This window comes from Perca flavescens, chromosome 15, assembly GCF_004354835.1.
Source record: "Perca flavescens isolate YP-PL-M2 chromosome 15, PFLA_1.0, whole genome shotgun sequence".
Lineage (NCBI taxonomy): Eukaryota > Metazoa > Chordata > Actinopteri > Perciformes > Percidae > Perca > Perca flavescens.
This window is the reverse complement of record NC_041345.1, coordinates 21,696,604-21,712,547: the sequence shown is the minus strand read 5'-3', so window position 1 is coordinate 21,712,547 and position 15,944 is coordinate 21,696,604. Positions and strand designations below refer to the sequence as shown.

Genomic DNA, 15,944 nt, shown 5'->3' with positions numbered 1-15,944 from the left:
GTAAAATATTAAAACAAAGTGAATCATAAAATGTCTTTTTTGTCTTTTTAACAAGATTGTTCGCTCTCCAAGGGGCAGCAGCGAGCTCTGTAACTAAAAGAATAATAAAAGAAGATGTAAAATAACGTCATTTCCTGTGTTTAATAGGGGCTACCGGTATACTGATCTGAGATCAGCCTTTTCAGTTCGCAATGCAACATTTTAAGTTAACACGAGTATGCAGAACTGACTCCAGAACAGCAGTTTGGTTTTGTATGCCTTATTCCCGTTTTGTAAACTTGTAACCGCTTCCTCGTTTCAGCAGCGGTTCTGTCAAGGTCCACACATGGCCCTGTGTGTTTTATATACCAGCCTGGGATGCCGGCTGTTCCACAGTAACGTTAAACTCTTGCAAACGTGTCCCCGGACCCAAACGGTCAGACTCGCACACAGTGTTTCACGGAGAGAAGCGGGACTAAAACACGCGCTGTCACCGCGGAGAGTTCACTGCTTCCTGGTAGGTCAAGCTAGCTAGTCGATATCAGGTGTAACCTAACCCTAGACTGTATTACCCATATGGTTACCTAATGAAATGTAGCAAATTAGCGTATACGCATCATTGGCAAGTTCCTAGCCACGCTTCTTCGCTAAAACACTACTTTCATTAGCACGTAAATCACAATTTTGAGTACGCGCAACCCACCATACGTTAATACTGATTTCACATTTGATTAATCTTAAAAGCTTTTGTTTGTCTTTAGTGCATTCACGTTACAGTGTAAATTTCTAACCTCCTAGCTGGATCCAAAAAAACACTTAATTTAGTAAGCATCTCTAGTCAAGCCAGCTGTCTCCATCCTGCAACACAACTTTAAATTAGCAAATATTTTAATGGAGTTTGGTATGATGCCTGGATGTTTAGTTGTATGCCACTAAAGGTAGTATCGTGCAGTTTAGTGTCCCAAATTATTTTCCAAAAAATGAGTGTCCCAAATGACCAAAGGGTCTTATTTGAGACAGGTTAGGGTAGCACACGTGGTTTAGCAGGTTAATAATTCATTAAGGACATTGTATGGTGAATTTGGGACACTAAACTGGACATATACCACTAAAGGTTATATATTGTGATGCAAGGCTTTAACCACATGTCTTTATTCTTGTGTTTACTCGTTAACAGGTGAATGCGAGTCAGTTGTACGCCTGCAGAACAACTCAACGGCTGTGTCAACACTCAAGAACATTTTCCTCCTTACCTCCACCGCCTTCATCAGGGGATAAGAAGAAGTCTGGGGTAAGTGGCAAAGGTTTATGTTAAAGTTGCAACCCCTTACTTTACTCAAATTAAATCCGAATTAACTAATTAATAATCAGTTCTGGTTTAAGGCTCAAATAGGGAGTATTCGTATGTCCTTACAAAGGCTTTAAAAGCTTCAGGTAGTAGAGCCAGTATTTGTCAGGATGCAATAACTTATTTATGTTGCACTTGCAATAAACAGTAACCGCCTTTTGTGCTTTTTTGTACATTAAAAGCCCTGTGCAATGATTTATCTGATATGGGTTTACAAAAACTAATGCTAATATTTTGGACTAAGATTTCTAAAAGTGGTTGCAGTGTATGTATATTAATTATTATTAATGCTGCAACCTGTTAACTTCAAACTCCAGGAAAGAAACTGGATGTTATGAGGTATTTGTTTCAAAATAAAACAAAAGTGTATTTTATAATTAATGTATCAACATATTATGCCATTTGTTTCATATTTGATGCATGGGTTTTTGATACCTCTACATTATCGAAAGGATCAATTATTACCAGAAGAAAAAATGGTGGGGTCTCACCTGAGAGTGCTACAAAAATATAGTTTTAATAATCAAATATCCAGATTTGGCTGAGCCATACAAGGAATCACTGGAACCATGCACAGTTAATACAATAAACAAACATCACTTAAATATCCCCATGCTGGGAAATATTATATTATGGTATTGTATACGTTGTATCATCTTCTGCACATATGTTGCTGTGATGTAAATGATTTGATGCATTTTATGTTTTTGATTTTATTTTTGTGAGACAAAGACAAATTTCCTGCCTTTGTGGGACAATAAAGTATGTGATTCCAACTGATGTATTTACCGTGATTGCATTTTTACCACAAATTAGGGACTATACGGTATATCAAAAAAATGAAGAAAAGAAAACCTAAGAAGAGTAAATGGATTGTCCACTAACCATTTTGTGCATCTAGAGAGGCATTTTGAAAGGTGTCAGTAAATATGTCATCAGTGGGTCCGTTTAGAAATGGTCGACCAGTATTCAAAGGGTGGAAGGTTCTATTCCCAGCTCCCCCTGTCCACATGTCGACATGTCTTTGAGCAAGAAACTGATATAACGGCATGTTAATGGAAAAACATATTTGGCAGGGAAATTTTATTTTTAAATTACACCATTGTCAAGGCCTTTAGAATACCAATGAAACATGTAAAATCACCACTTCTGCTCACAAGTTATGACGTTCTGTAACCCATGGGACCCACACCATGATTTGCTATTTGAATAATAATTCATTTCAGACAATAACAGTTTACAGTTTTACTAACATGTAAAATAAGCTCATTATGATCCCTCTTTTAACAACCTCATCAGAGTTTGTTAGAGAGGAGAATCTCAGAACATCTGCTTCAGACAGTCTGGGAAGAAAAGAGCAAAGAGACTGATACCAACTAAAGAGGCAGTTGCCTCGGAATTCAAATATTCCTCTATGATTTTGTTTTCTCATTGTCTCCTCTTTAAAGCCTGTGACATGGAAATCTTTAGCAATAACATTTGCTATTGGAGGCACTCTGCTTGGGGCAATGAAATATTTCAAGAAAGAAAAGGAAGAACGTAAGTATTTTACCACTTTAATTACAGTGTGCATGAAGGTCAACTTAATATGTAAAACGACTTAATAAATCTTTGGTTCATGTTTATTAAACTCGTTGTTTTGTTAAATCATGTGGTAGAGATGCTAAGCAATACTGACCCGTGGACGAAATCCTTAATTGTTACCTTTTTTATTTTTTTTTGCAGTGATTGAAAAAGAGCGGACCAAATCAATCGGTCGACCAGCGCTGGGTGGCCCGTTCTCGCTCATTGATCACAACAACAAGCCTACCAAGAGTGAGGACTTCCTCGGCCAGTGGGTCCTCATCTATTTTGGGTTTACTCACTGCCCCGACATCTGCCCGGATGAAATAGAGAAAATGATTGAAGTGGTGGATGAAATAGGTAATAAAAAACGTTTTCATTAGGAATTATGGTACACGATATCTATCTATCTATCTATCTATCTATCTATCTCTCATGTTCTTGTTGGGTTCTTTACAGATAAAATAAAGTCTCTTCCAAACCTGACACCTATCCTCATTACCATTGATCCTGCAAGGGACACAGCAGAGGCCATGGCTGCATATGTGAAAGGTAAAAAAAACACGTTTTGTATATACATTATGGAGTGTTGGTTTAACAATAGGGTTAAATATGGGACATATTTCTCTAGCCTGGGAAAACCCTGATGAACTTCTGGCAAATTTGAGATTTGCTCTGCAAGTCAGTCTGGCCAAGAGCCCTTTCAAGCCCATTTCCAATTTTTCCAAATCGAGGCACCAATCGTGTATCCATTAAGGCGGGCTTTACACGATGACGATAGCGCGACGGCGAGCAGCTTTTTGTTTACATTCAACACGATGGCTACCGAAGCGCAGCAACCCGTTGAAGCCGCTGTAGCTGCTACGTCACCCGGATCATTGGTCTGATTGGTTGAAGGACTATCCAATTGCAGCCAGAGGCATTTGAGCGGCGTCCGTTGGTGACGCCCCTTTGGAAGTGAGCTGTTAATGAACCTTGCCCAGTTACAACTGAGAAGGGTCTGGTGTCAACCAGGCTAATATTTCTCGGAATTCTTGCTAAAATCTTTTCCTGAGATTAATACCTGTCTGCGTACTTAAACAAAGACACATCTAAACCTCATTAACACTATTATGCAACTGTTGTAGCTAGATACTAAAGTCCACCTTCATAATGCTGTTATTACGGCAATAAAACTGGATCAACTTTTCAGGTCCTTCGATTACTTTTCACACATCAATGGCAGCTTACAAATCAGCAGTCTCACAAATTATCTTCAGAATCAACGTGAACGACACAGTGCAAAGTCTGTAAAATGCAGGTTGTTTTATTTCAGGCTGCCATCCCTAAAATCAACAGCAGATGGAGCCTCACGTACAGAAGATTTCCTGAAAGTTAAAACCAAATGTCCAATAACAATGCTCCAAAACGGCATGCCGAAATCACTGCATGTGCTGGATTTATCCTGTTTGCCACTGCACGCATTAATAACCTAAGGTCAGCTCTATAAAAGTTATCAGATGATAGGAGGAAAATATATTTTTTTAAAGCACAACTCTGTAAGCCTGGCATTGTATGTTTTCCCCACAAAGATGGAAGAAGATTTAAAGAAGAATTGCTGTCATATTAAAAATATTGTACATAATCAGATGTAATTAGAAGAATTACAACAGAAAAGTAGAATAAACTTAATTTCATTATTAACTATTTGCTTTTCTATGTTAAAACTATGGCAAGAGATCCCTGTTTTGCCAGAAAAAGGGATACATTTTAACCATCTTTAAAATGCATAACTGTAAAAGTTATGCACAGTGTTCCCCCAAACACACACACACATGAAACGGAACTGACACTTTGCTGCAACACAAACAAATATCTTTATTCACCTCTATTCACACACGCAATGAGGCATAAGCATTCTGTAGCAAATAACAATAAACCCACTATTAATTACATTATCTTAATGCAGTGTAATTTGCAAGACCAGGCTTAAATGAACTGACCACATAAGTGGTCTGCAGCCCTCCGGAGCAGAAACGCAGAGCTTCTATTTTTGCCGGACGCCGGAGAGATCCGCAGCAATTCAGCACACAGCAGATTGTGCGGTACAGGAAGTCGAGCGCAGTAACAAAATAAAACATCTGGTTAATTTTCAATATCGAATACACCGTGCTCACCGCGGATCATACTTCCCTGCACTACACCTTGAAAACACAGCACAGAGCTGTTTCCCCTCTACTCCTCTGGATGGAAACAAACTGTTGTTGGTTTTGTGGTTCTATTCTACGTGAATTCGCGAGATCTCGTGGGTCCTCGTGACTTCAGCTGTCAGTCATGGCCGCAGCCGTTCCGCAACAAATCCAGACCTGGTGGGTATTGACGGACGGCGGAGCACGGAGCAGTTCCGCAACCAGTGGAAATTAGGAGTAATTATCCTCAAATATGTGTCTGTTTTAAAGAATTTTGATTTAAGCACAGATCAAACCATAGTACTTATTTATATACTATACATTATCACCTATATTAACAAACTTGTTTTAACTGCATTGGGTCTAATAGATATGATTCATTTTTCAGAATTTTCCCCGAAACTGATTGGCCTGACGGGAACAACGGCCCAGATTGAGCAGGTTTCCAGATCCTTCAGAGTGTATTACAGCCAGGGACCAAAGGACGAGGACAACGACTACATTGTGAGTTATATCCTGCTCTAGGACTGGGCGATAGGGAGAAAATCAGATATCACGATATTCTTGACCAAATACCTCTATCGATATTGTGGCGATATTCTAGGGTTGACAATTGGTGCTTTAACAACACTTAGATTTTAGATAAATAATCATCAGTAATGTGGACATAATGTCTAGGAGGGGAGAAGGCAAATAATAGAACAGCTAGAACAGTCTGATAAGTTCAAAAAAGTACATCACTTTACTGTAATGCAGTAACCGACATTATTCAAATGTGCGCACGCACACAGCTCTTTTGCCTTTTGTCAAGAATGAATCATTTATACATTTCTTAACATAATTTATTCATGACTAATGTGGGTTATAGGCCACTTGAGAGTTGGAACAATGAAATAAAACAAGTCCTCCAGAGGCCAGCCTCCGTTTCACCTCCTCAGAATCCATTTTCGCGCTAATCGAAACTCATCACCTGACCGCTCATTTACCGCGCAACCCGGTATTGGTACAGTAAAATTTATAGCGATCAAGATTAACATTAAAATTGCCCAGAGTTCTCCTTTTAAGACGGGTTCGGGCAAAGATCTTCAGCTCTAATTCACGCTACACGGCGTAACAGTGCAAGGATAATGAATAAAGGATTTTTGTCCATGAAGTCTGATTTCCCCCTCCTGTTGTCTTCAGGTTGATCACACCATCATCATGTACCTGGTGGGACCCGATGGAGAATTTGTGGAGTATTATGGACAGAACAAAAGAAGTGTGGAGATCAGCAACTCAATAGCAGCATATATGAGGAAGCACAAGAAGGCAAAGTGAGCAGCAGCCCATTAAAAGCCCAAGATGCACTGACAGATTCTGCCCCCAGGTCTTTGTTTGACAGATTCTGCCCTCAGGTGTTTGTTTGATTTTCATTGAACTTAAATCACTACTGCCATCTTATATTGGCTGCCTGTATTTATTTTTTTATCAGACTGTTTGTGTGGAAGTTAATGTGACAGCTGTACATTCCTTTCAATGAGTGGTGTGTGCGGAAGGAAACCGGTCTGATGCCTGATGCTGTTCTCCATTTTTCTCCATAATACATATTACACACTGCCGCTGAATGGACACACATTTGAGAAGGCTGAAAAATGTGTAGACATCAGCTCCAATGAGCTCAATATCTCTGGTTTCTGAAAAAATGTCTAAAGACAATTATTGTAAATGACGTAAACATTTGCACATCACATTTGCTTTGTGATTAAATACATATGCGCGGAATATTGTTTGACAGACATTCATTTCTTGTAATATAAAAATGTAAGTTTGTTTCTATGTCTAAATGCTTTGTTGAGAACTAATAAGGAGTAGTCCCACTTTGCCAGACCTTCCTCCTTAGTGCTGCGGAGGAGGGTCTGGCTAGTTGACACAGCATCCCGGGATGGGAGAAAAACGTTCTCTGGTTTATTGGCCTTTCTTTAAACCAATCACAATCGTCTTGAGCCCAGGTGCCTCTGCTAAAAAGCCTCCGGAAGGAACATGTTTTGGTGGAACGTGTACAAAAGTTGTTTTAGTTGTGCAATAGAAAATTCAGATTGGACAGATAGTCTGTCTGGATTTACCCTGCAGAGATCTGAGGAGCAGTTAACCATAGTCCTCATGAATTGACTGGAGTTTAGAATTCAAACACAAAAAAAAGCGGAAGGGAACGGACATCCGGCCGAAAAGAGTGACATCCAGCATAATTTCCGATGGCACTCAAACAATCAAGGAAGTGGTTCGTCGTGGAATTAGACTAAATCAGGAGTAACTGAAAGGATTTGAAAATGTGTGACTCTGTGGTAATAGTAGAAAACAAACTACAGCACACTGCACCAGTTTTTACGCAGGATTGTTATTTTTTTGAGAGAGAGAGAGAGAGAGAAAAATTTTAACAAGTTGACTTTACTTAAAAAATGTATGGATACTCATTGCCTTGAAAAAAGTAAGTTCAATGAACTTAGTAATGGTAAATTAGTGCAGCTTAATTGTTCTGAGTAAACAATACTTATTAAATTTAATTTTTTTTAAGTGAACACAGCTTGTTTATTCTGAGTAAGTAACACTCAATAAGCTTATACTTATACTATATAATATACGTATAATACTTATACGTATAGGCACAGCATGTACAAATAACAAGGTCACATAAGATACAGCCATCTTCTAACCATATACATACTGGGAACTTTATTCTCAGAAAGGGCAAAGCACTGCTACTCCTGCAGAGTGATTTGCACCTGAGAAGCCCTGTGGTGAGGAGCAGAGTTCACCTTGAGTTCTGCAAGCAAATCACTCCGCCCAAGTAGCAGTGCTTTACCTTCTGAGAATATAGTTCCCAGTATGCATACGGTTAGAAGATGGCTGTGTCTCATGTGACCTTGTTATTCGTACAGTCTGTGACTATACAAATCCAAACATGTAAATAGGAAAATGTTGGCGTTATTTTGTCACTTAATAGGAGCATAGATGGAGCCGGTTACCTCCAGGATCTGTGCTAAGCTAGGCATGGGTGCGTCACAGAGTTACGACACGCACAGAGATGAGAAGGGTATGTATGGACTTACCTAACTCTGGGGGATACGGTGAATAAGTCCCAATAAGTAGGCATGTTTCTTTAAGGCCCTAGGAAATAAATATTTATCACAAATTTCTGATATTGACCAGGCAACTAATCAGATAGTCAGGAAAATAATCGGAGTAATCAAAAACAATAATACCAAAATGAAATTATCGTTTGTTACAGCTATGTTTAAGAACATTTTCACTTAAAACTCTAAAATGTAAATGTTTTACATAACCAGTATCAAATGCACAGTGAAATGTGGGACATCTTGTGCAGCCCACAATGGTTAAGAAAAACATAAAAAAAAATACAAAACATTAGCGTTACTTTTGCATTATATTAATGAGAACAAAGGCATATTGTGTAGTTTGGGCCTATTGGCTGAACACCTGCAGTAGTGCAGTAACTTTTTGAGGCATTATTTAGACCAAAGGAGATAACTTTGAACTATCTTTTTTATAATGCTTTACCCTGCAGCCTTTTTTCAGATGAGTTTCGACATCATTAATTCATTCTTGAGGGTCTACAACCTCGGGGATAGTTCACCACTTTCTAGACCAAGTTAAATCTTTTAAATGATTTCAAAAGTGTTGGTCAGTGCTTTGGGATAGCTGAGGTGTAGTGCATAGATCACTCCACAGATTACCAGGAAGGCATCGCCAAGTCTGCACTGTAAAATCCGATTAGTTAACCTTACTTAAAAAAAGCATGCAAACCGATTGCACTTAAAAAACTAAGTACAGTGGAATAGGTATTGCGTGTTGTATTAACAAATCCCTGTTTAGTATAGTATACTTACTCTTGAGTTTAAGTAACTAAAAACAATTTGTGCGGTGTACTTGACAATTTACTTTAGATGTACTCCTGACTTAGTATAGACAACTCAGAATTACTATTTCAATCAACTAAGTAATGTAATGTGAACTTTATGTTGTGTGTACTCTAAACACAATTATTTGAGTTGGGCTAACTAATGTGACAATTCCTGCAACTTAGAATTTCTCGTTTTTAGTTACTTGAAGAGCGATTCTGATTTACTTGTTTAAACCATGCAAACCGATTGTCTTGAAAAGACCAAGTAACTATTACTTGTGTAAATTAAGTACTTCAAACATTCATTTTACCTTATTCCATTTACAGTAATCAATTAGACATTTAGATGGTTATTATGAAGAATAACCATCTAAATGTCTAATTGACATTCACCAAACGCTCACCTATATGTTAACTCTGTTCTGCCAACTCACTATACACTTGTCACATAAATGTACCAGAGAAGTATAAAGTATCATAAAATAGAAATATTTAACACACAACCACATTATATTTGAAACCGGTTTATTCCTTGAACCTCAACCATTGTTATTTAGTTTACAATGTTAAAATCAAAGTCTTAAAACCCTTTGAATCTGGTATAAAGTATGCATTACCTTGACATTTGTAATTTTATTCTGATTGTATTTCATCATCTTAAAAATTATCGTGTGCTTGGCCCAGATAAACCTTTTTATTTCAATCAATCAAATTTTGGCACAGGATTTCACGATTTTGAATTCTTGACTTGGCTGATAAGTAATTTTATTAACTTTTTTTTACCGGATTATTTATAGGAGTATGAATTTTCGGGAAATATACTTGATTTTATCAGTGTATCCGGTACAGAGATGTTTAGTGGGAAAACACAGTCAAATCTGCACCTTAGACAGCGGACAGAGATACTAATTGGTTTTGAGGAGATTAAAATGTTAGTCATTACTATAAGTGATCAGTACCACTTGTAGACAACATTCAGACTAAAATGATCAATGTCAAGGTATTAGCGCCAACCACAGAATATCTCTTCTCAGAACCAGAACGTGCATACATGCTTATTACACTACCATAAAATATAAAAATAAAAACATTCTTCAAAAGTACAGAGTGAAAGTAACACCAAGGGGTGTGAACAAAGGACTTTGTTGGATTGAATGTTTGCCTATCTGCCCATATTCATCTGTACCAAAATTGTTCTTCAATAATCTTCCAGTAATAATTGGCAGCCAATGTATTTGGCTTTATAAAAAGACATCAATTTCTCATTTGTGGAAAGAAAATTCCAACCCAGACCTTTTATTTAACATAATCGTGAGAAACTGCTTTACTTTTGTATTAACAATAAAGTTTAAAGACCAAACTGCTGACAGTATCAACCTGCTGACTAGTACAAGTGACATCCAGTTAGTGTACAATAATGACTATTGCAACCAATCTCACACACGTATGAATGACCATACACCTGCAGCCTCTAAATGTAACTTGCTGATGAACCCAGTGGATATAAAACAATATGAAAGGAGTGCATTAATTTAGCAACAACAATAAAATAAAAACAATAAAAAGCAACTGGACCCACTTTTATAAACAAATAAGATTGTATGCCAAGTGTCACTCTTGATTTTTACCATTCTAACTCAACAGGAGATTTTTAAGAGTTTGAAGTTTGGGGGGGGAGTTTGTTCTCTCCCAGGCCAAGCATCACTCGTTGAATGAAGCTGAATGTGTTTTTCATGGCTTTAGGGTAGTCCAAGTGTAGTGCATAGGACAACCCAAACAAGAGGCAAAGTGCTTGAGGTAGGTTCTGGAGATTGTCCATTACAATACCTCCTTCAAGAATGATGGCAGTAGAAACTGGGTCAAGATGAAGATGATTTGGCGAGATAGGCACATCTTCACTGATGACAGTCAGCAACACAACAGATACCTGGTCCCAGGCCTCATCACTGTCAGAATCCTGTATACAACCAAACACAAACATTACAACAGGTAAATGTTGATTGGCATTATCAATTGTCATCAAGTCATCTGTCCTGCCAACACTTCCCTCCAGCCTATTTTTATTAAGTTTTCACTTTACACCCAGCTTACAGACATCCACTAAATAACATGAATGAAATTAAGCTCTAATGTCTGTCCTAATATAAAAATTATTCAGATGTTATTGCTGTTACAGCTAGTGCATGTGAGGGAGAGAAATGTTCTACCTCTTGTGCAGATCCCACAATTGCAGCACGGCAAGTGGGCTTAGCATTGTGGCACTCAGCAGTGCAACCATGTGACATGGACTACAAATGGAGTTAGTTGAATGGCTGCTTCATCGTTTGTTTAGGGTTTTTGTTGTTTTATCTCTTTTTTTATCACCCTGCTGGCATACACTGAACTGTCACAGTTAGCATGCAGCCCATCTGATATACAGTATGTGCTCTTTTAAGATATGAGAACTTACAAAAGAGGTGTTGTAGAAGTTACTGGGGTCATCACCAAGCAGAACAGGGATGCCTTGGAGAACAAGGGTACGCACTGCTGTCACATCTGGTTTCTAGAAGTGGATAGAACAAATAAAGTTCAAGATTATACAACATTCAAAAGTTACACTACAAACCCATTTTTAAAAGCGCATATGAAAAAGGTGTCACCATGTATGCTTAACAGTGCAGAGAACTTTTATCTCACCTCCACTGTACTGAGGCCCACTGACAAAGCAGCTGTGAAGAGCCCTCACGGCAGTTGCCACAAGCACTTCTGTAAAGGACAAATAATGTCTTAGTTAAAAGAAAGTTCCACTTAAAGTGATGTGATTTGTAGATTAAAGACACATAGTGCATACTTTACAAGCATTACAGGAGAATGAAGTTAAATTGGGCGACAAGAAATTGTTAATATATATTAACCTGACCCTAACAACCCACAGTGCTTCAATATAAGAGAGCCTGAAAGGAAAGAATAGGATCTGAACCCTTTGGTTGGGAGTCAGCTGTTCCAACTATCAAGCCACAGGTATCTGGATAGAAAGATTACTTAGGACGACCTGAACATGACGATCTTAAATGTGCACATTGTGTTTAAACCTTATGTGTTGCTTCTGAACTACCTTCATTATCGATGGAAGTATTTAAAAGTTTATCATTAGTTTCTACAGAAATTAAGGCTCAAATATAAAAAAAAATCATATTTTGAGAGGAAGGAGGCCGGTGAAAACATTTTGCTTATGAGTTGGACCTACACTTTTGTTTAAATTTCTTAGGCGGTCCAACAAACAAACAAAGGAAGATCTTTTGACAATAGTAATGGTATGACAAAATGATTTATTTTTATCTCCTTGAGAGGATATGTGCACTTAAGTTCTTGGTTTCTGCAAAAATTGCTTTCTGTTGGACTGAATATTTAATTTCATAACACTGCTCTTTTAGTTTCTTAGTGTTGTCAGGAGGACTGAGCTCACCCATAATAATTAATTGCTTTCAGACGGAGGTTAACCACTGATTGATAATATCATTAAAAGCCTCCCTGTTTGCTGGAGGAGGCTGATGACTTCCAGTAATAGTCTAATGGGAAAAAATCTCTGTAATTATATTAATATTAAAGAGCAATGTTCAGAGAAACAACAGTATTGATTTATTAATAATCTTTTTCTGCCTGCACACCTGTCGTGTTCCTCCTTTTAGAAATCGGATTAGAAAAGCAAACAGCAGTTGTTCAGCTCTCAGCAGCCAGACACCACGCTCATTCCTGCAGGAGAGAGACCACCGTCACATGGAGTGCTCAAAATGGAACAAATTGATTTCTAGATTGATTTTATTTATTTATTTTTAAACGTCCGTGTCTCTCCTGAGACTTGGTTCTTTTCGTTTCCAAGCATTCCATTCGGAAAGGCCTCTTTTAGACCAGATAAATGCATGAAAGCAGGTGTAAGAATAGAACGTAGACAGTGACTTTGTGAAACACTTTTAAAAGTCAGATTAGTTATTAATTTTCTAATCCTGAAAGCAATATTGATTCCAACCACCTGTGTTAGTTCTTAGTGAGAGTATGTGTGCACAAACCCCATAGCTGTTTCCTAATTCCATAATACACACTAATTCTAGTGTGCACATTGAAAAGTGACAAAAAAAACCCATTTTGGGAATGATTATTCAATTTTGAGCCAAGAATTAGAAGATTGATACCACTCTTGCAGCTGTGGGCTAAATATGAGGCTACATTTAGCATCCGATTAGCTTATCTTAGCACAAAGACTGGTCACTGTGGAAACAGGTAGCCTGGCTCCAAATCTAACAAAGTCCACCTACCAGCACCATAGTTTACTCTTTTTTTAAAGAGCTTTATTAAGTTTTTACAGATTACAAATTATACATTTAAACATACAATAGGCTACATGACACATCAGTATAAACAATACAACAATTACAAAAATGTAACTAATAAAACAAAATGTGCAAATTAAGCATAAGTGCATAGTTCCTAGAGCCTCCCATAAAGCGCATAGTCTTTTATAAAGTGCATGGAGTCTTTTATAAAGTGCATAGTCTTTTATAAAGTGCATAGAGTCTTTTATAAAGTGCATAGAGTCTTTCATAAAGTGCTGAAGTTCACAGGGTGTCCCAAGGAAGGAACGGTTTTGTGTCCAGAGTTGTTCTTCTCCTGAACTCAGTGAGCACTTGTTTGCACATGTCTTCACTGTTTATGACAGTCTGTTGTATAATCATACAGCATCTCGTTTTCCACAACTTCATGCATACAATACATATGATTATTTTTAACAGTTCCTTTTGTTTCTCTGGTAGAGTCTCATAGTCTCACCATAGTTTACCACTGCAACACATAATTTTTACACATCAAATTTTTAACCTTTAAGCTTAAAATAGTGAGCTAAAGACTTTGGAACATACGCTGAACAGTGGCTACTGTACTATGGCCACATTTACAGGGTAATGGTAAATGCATGGGCGATTTTAGACCCTTTCAATTTCACTTTCGAAAATTGCTAAGACTTCCATTAATCATTGGAAAAACAAGGTCACAGTTTTAACATGTATGGTGCATATTTGTATCACTTGCCAATAGTACAAAATGGTTAAGTACATAATATATCGTACAATATCTGCAATAAAGGGATGAAAAGTATACTACATACTGAATACTACAGGTTTAATCCTAAAGTATAGATGTTGGCGGCACAGCTCACAGTGGAATCAAGTAAAAGCAAGTCAACCAACATTTGCTTCAGTTAATTTTCTATTTTATTGTCAATAAATGCAAATCGCACATATTTTAACGCACCTCTCTGTAACAGCTTCTGTTTCATTTTGTAACTGTGAGGATAAACTAACAACAGTGAAAGCAACAACACATTTGGATTGGCAGCACGATTAATCTGGGAGGCCTGGGCTGATCAATCGTGCCGTCAGTACTAAGGTAGTTTAGTTCTTTTTTTCTTTGTTGTTGCAGTTTTGGTTCACAAACCGATCGGTGAAGAAGCTGGATTTAAACCCTGTCCAGTGGCCTATGACTGATAATGTAACATGTACAATCTTGTTTTTAAACTGCATCTGTTTTGTCATTCAAAGAAACATAATGTTTTCCATCTTTTTGGATGTGCCTTTACAGACATTTACCCACTGCCAGTGTGCAGTTTGCAGTAGCTTTGCTCCCAGGCCAGTCCTTGTCTCTCCTGTTGACCCCATAATCCTGTGCAGATGCACCCGTCGTCAGATCTATTTTCCCACCGGGGTGAGGCAACGGCCCCTCTCCCACACAACCAGCTGATGAGGGATTTTCTCCCTGCTTCTTCTCTTTCTTGTCCCGTGACCCTTGAATTCACATATCGTGGCCTCCTTGCAGTCAAACGTCCACGCAAACATTTGCTGCCATGTCAGACGTGACAGAGGGGTCAGCGTACTGTAAGTCTGCCTGCCCGGTCCAATTATAATCACAGCTGTTTCCAGACCTTCAAGTGACATTAAGAGGCTATTAAATCAGCACCAATTAGACTGTCTGTGATGCACTGCCAGACTAAATGCCCGTACCATCCAGCTCTTTTCCCTCTAGATACCATATCATTGCCTCTGCTCTAAGAAGGAATTGCAAAAAATGTTGAGCAGGCTAAGGGCAAGGTAGATTGTGTGCAAAAGTAATTACTACTTGATTCCTTTAGTTTGTTTCAATGCATTTGATTTTTAAGTGAGATAACAAGCATCAGTGAATGAATGTACATAAAAAGTTAGATAACGAACAAGGGATGGGTGCAAGAGGGTGAAAATCTATTTGATATTGATGGTGCAAAGACGTCTGTACTGGAGGGATGTGTGGATGTCTGCAGGAGGTTTTAAGATTTTTGTAAACAAGATCATTGAGATATAGTAGTTGGATTGAGGCTTGAGAATAAGGCATTATAAAATAAGAGAAGATTAAAGGCTTCTTTCATGTCATCAGAGCATACTCTGAAGTATTTCTAAGTTAGATAGTTTCTTAAAGGGGTTCTCTAGAAATGTACTACCATAAAGTTGGGGGCAAGAAATGGATTATTAAAAGATTGGTCCAAACTGATTCAGCAGGGCCCAAGATATCCAGACTTTTAGCTCCTAAATTCTAGAAACAGTAGGTCCTACACTTTCCATAATGCAACATGATAGTCTTTTTTAGCTCGCAGAAAGGCAAATGGAAGCGAGTTTCTGGAGCTAAGAAAGAATACTGGCAGCTTTAGATGCTCGCTTTCTGATAAAAGCCAGTGTGTCTTTATATTTTCACGACACCAGTCTGTACCGTATCATCCAGGCTTTTCTTGTAAAAATGTGTATTCCCCATAAAGCCACCAAGGGAAGGCAGCACACAAAAGACACATTACACATGACCATTTTCAAGCAGACTTTACAGACATTGATGGACAGAGGAAGATAAACATAATGCTAAATATGCATCAAACTGAGACAGGCCTCGGTCTGGAATGTGCTAAATGTTGCCCAGCTGCTCCCCACACAAAACCCAA

The 15,944-nt window shown here is 38.1% G+C and overlaps 1 protein-coding gene across 1 annotated transcript; it reads left to right on the top strand.

Annotated features, from left to right (window-relative positions):
• Positions 1 to 144: 144 nt before the first annotated feature.
• Positions 145 to 6,824, top strand: sco1 (synthesis of cytochrome C oxidase 1). The gene is made up of 7 exons (XM_028599802.1): positions 145 to 496; positions 1,157 to 1,270; positions 2,776 to 2,866; positions 3,053 to 3,250; positions 3,350 to 3,442; positions 5,447 to 5,562; positions 6,241 to 6,824. Exons 1-7 carry the CDS (start codon positions 326 to 328, stop codon positions 6,373 to 6,375), a joined length of 918 nt encoding a protein of 305 aa, XP_028455603.1. The 5' UTR covers positions 145 to 325; the 3' UTR covers positions 6,376 to 6,824.
• The last annotated feature ends 9,120 nt before the right edge of the window (positions 6,825 to 15,944 follow it).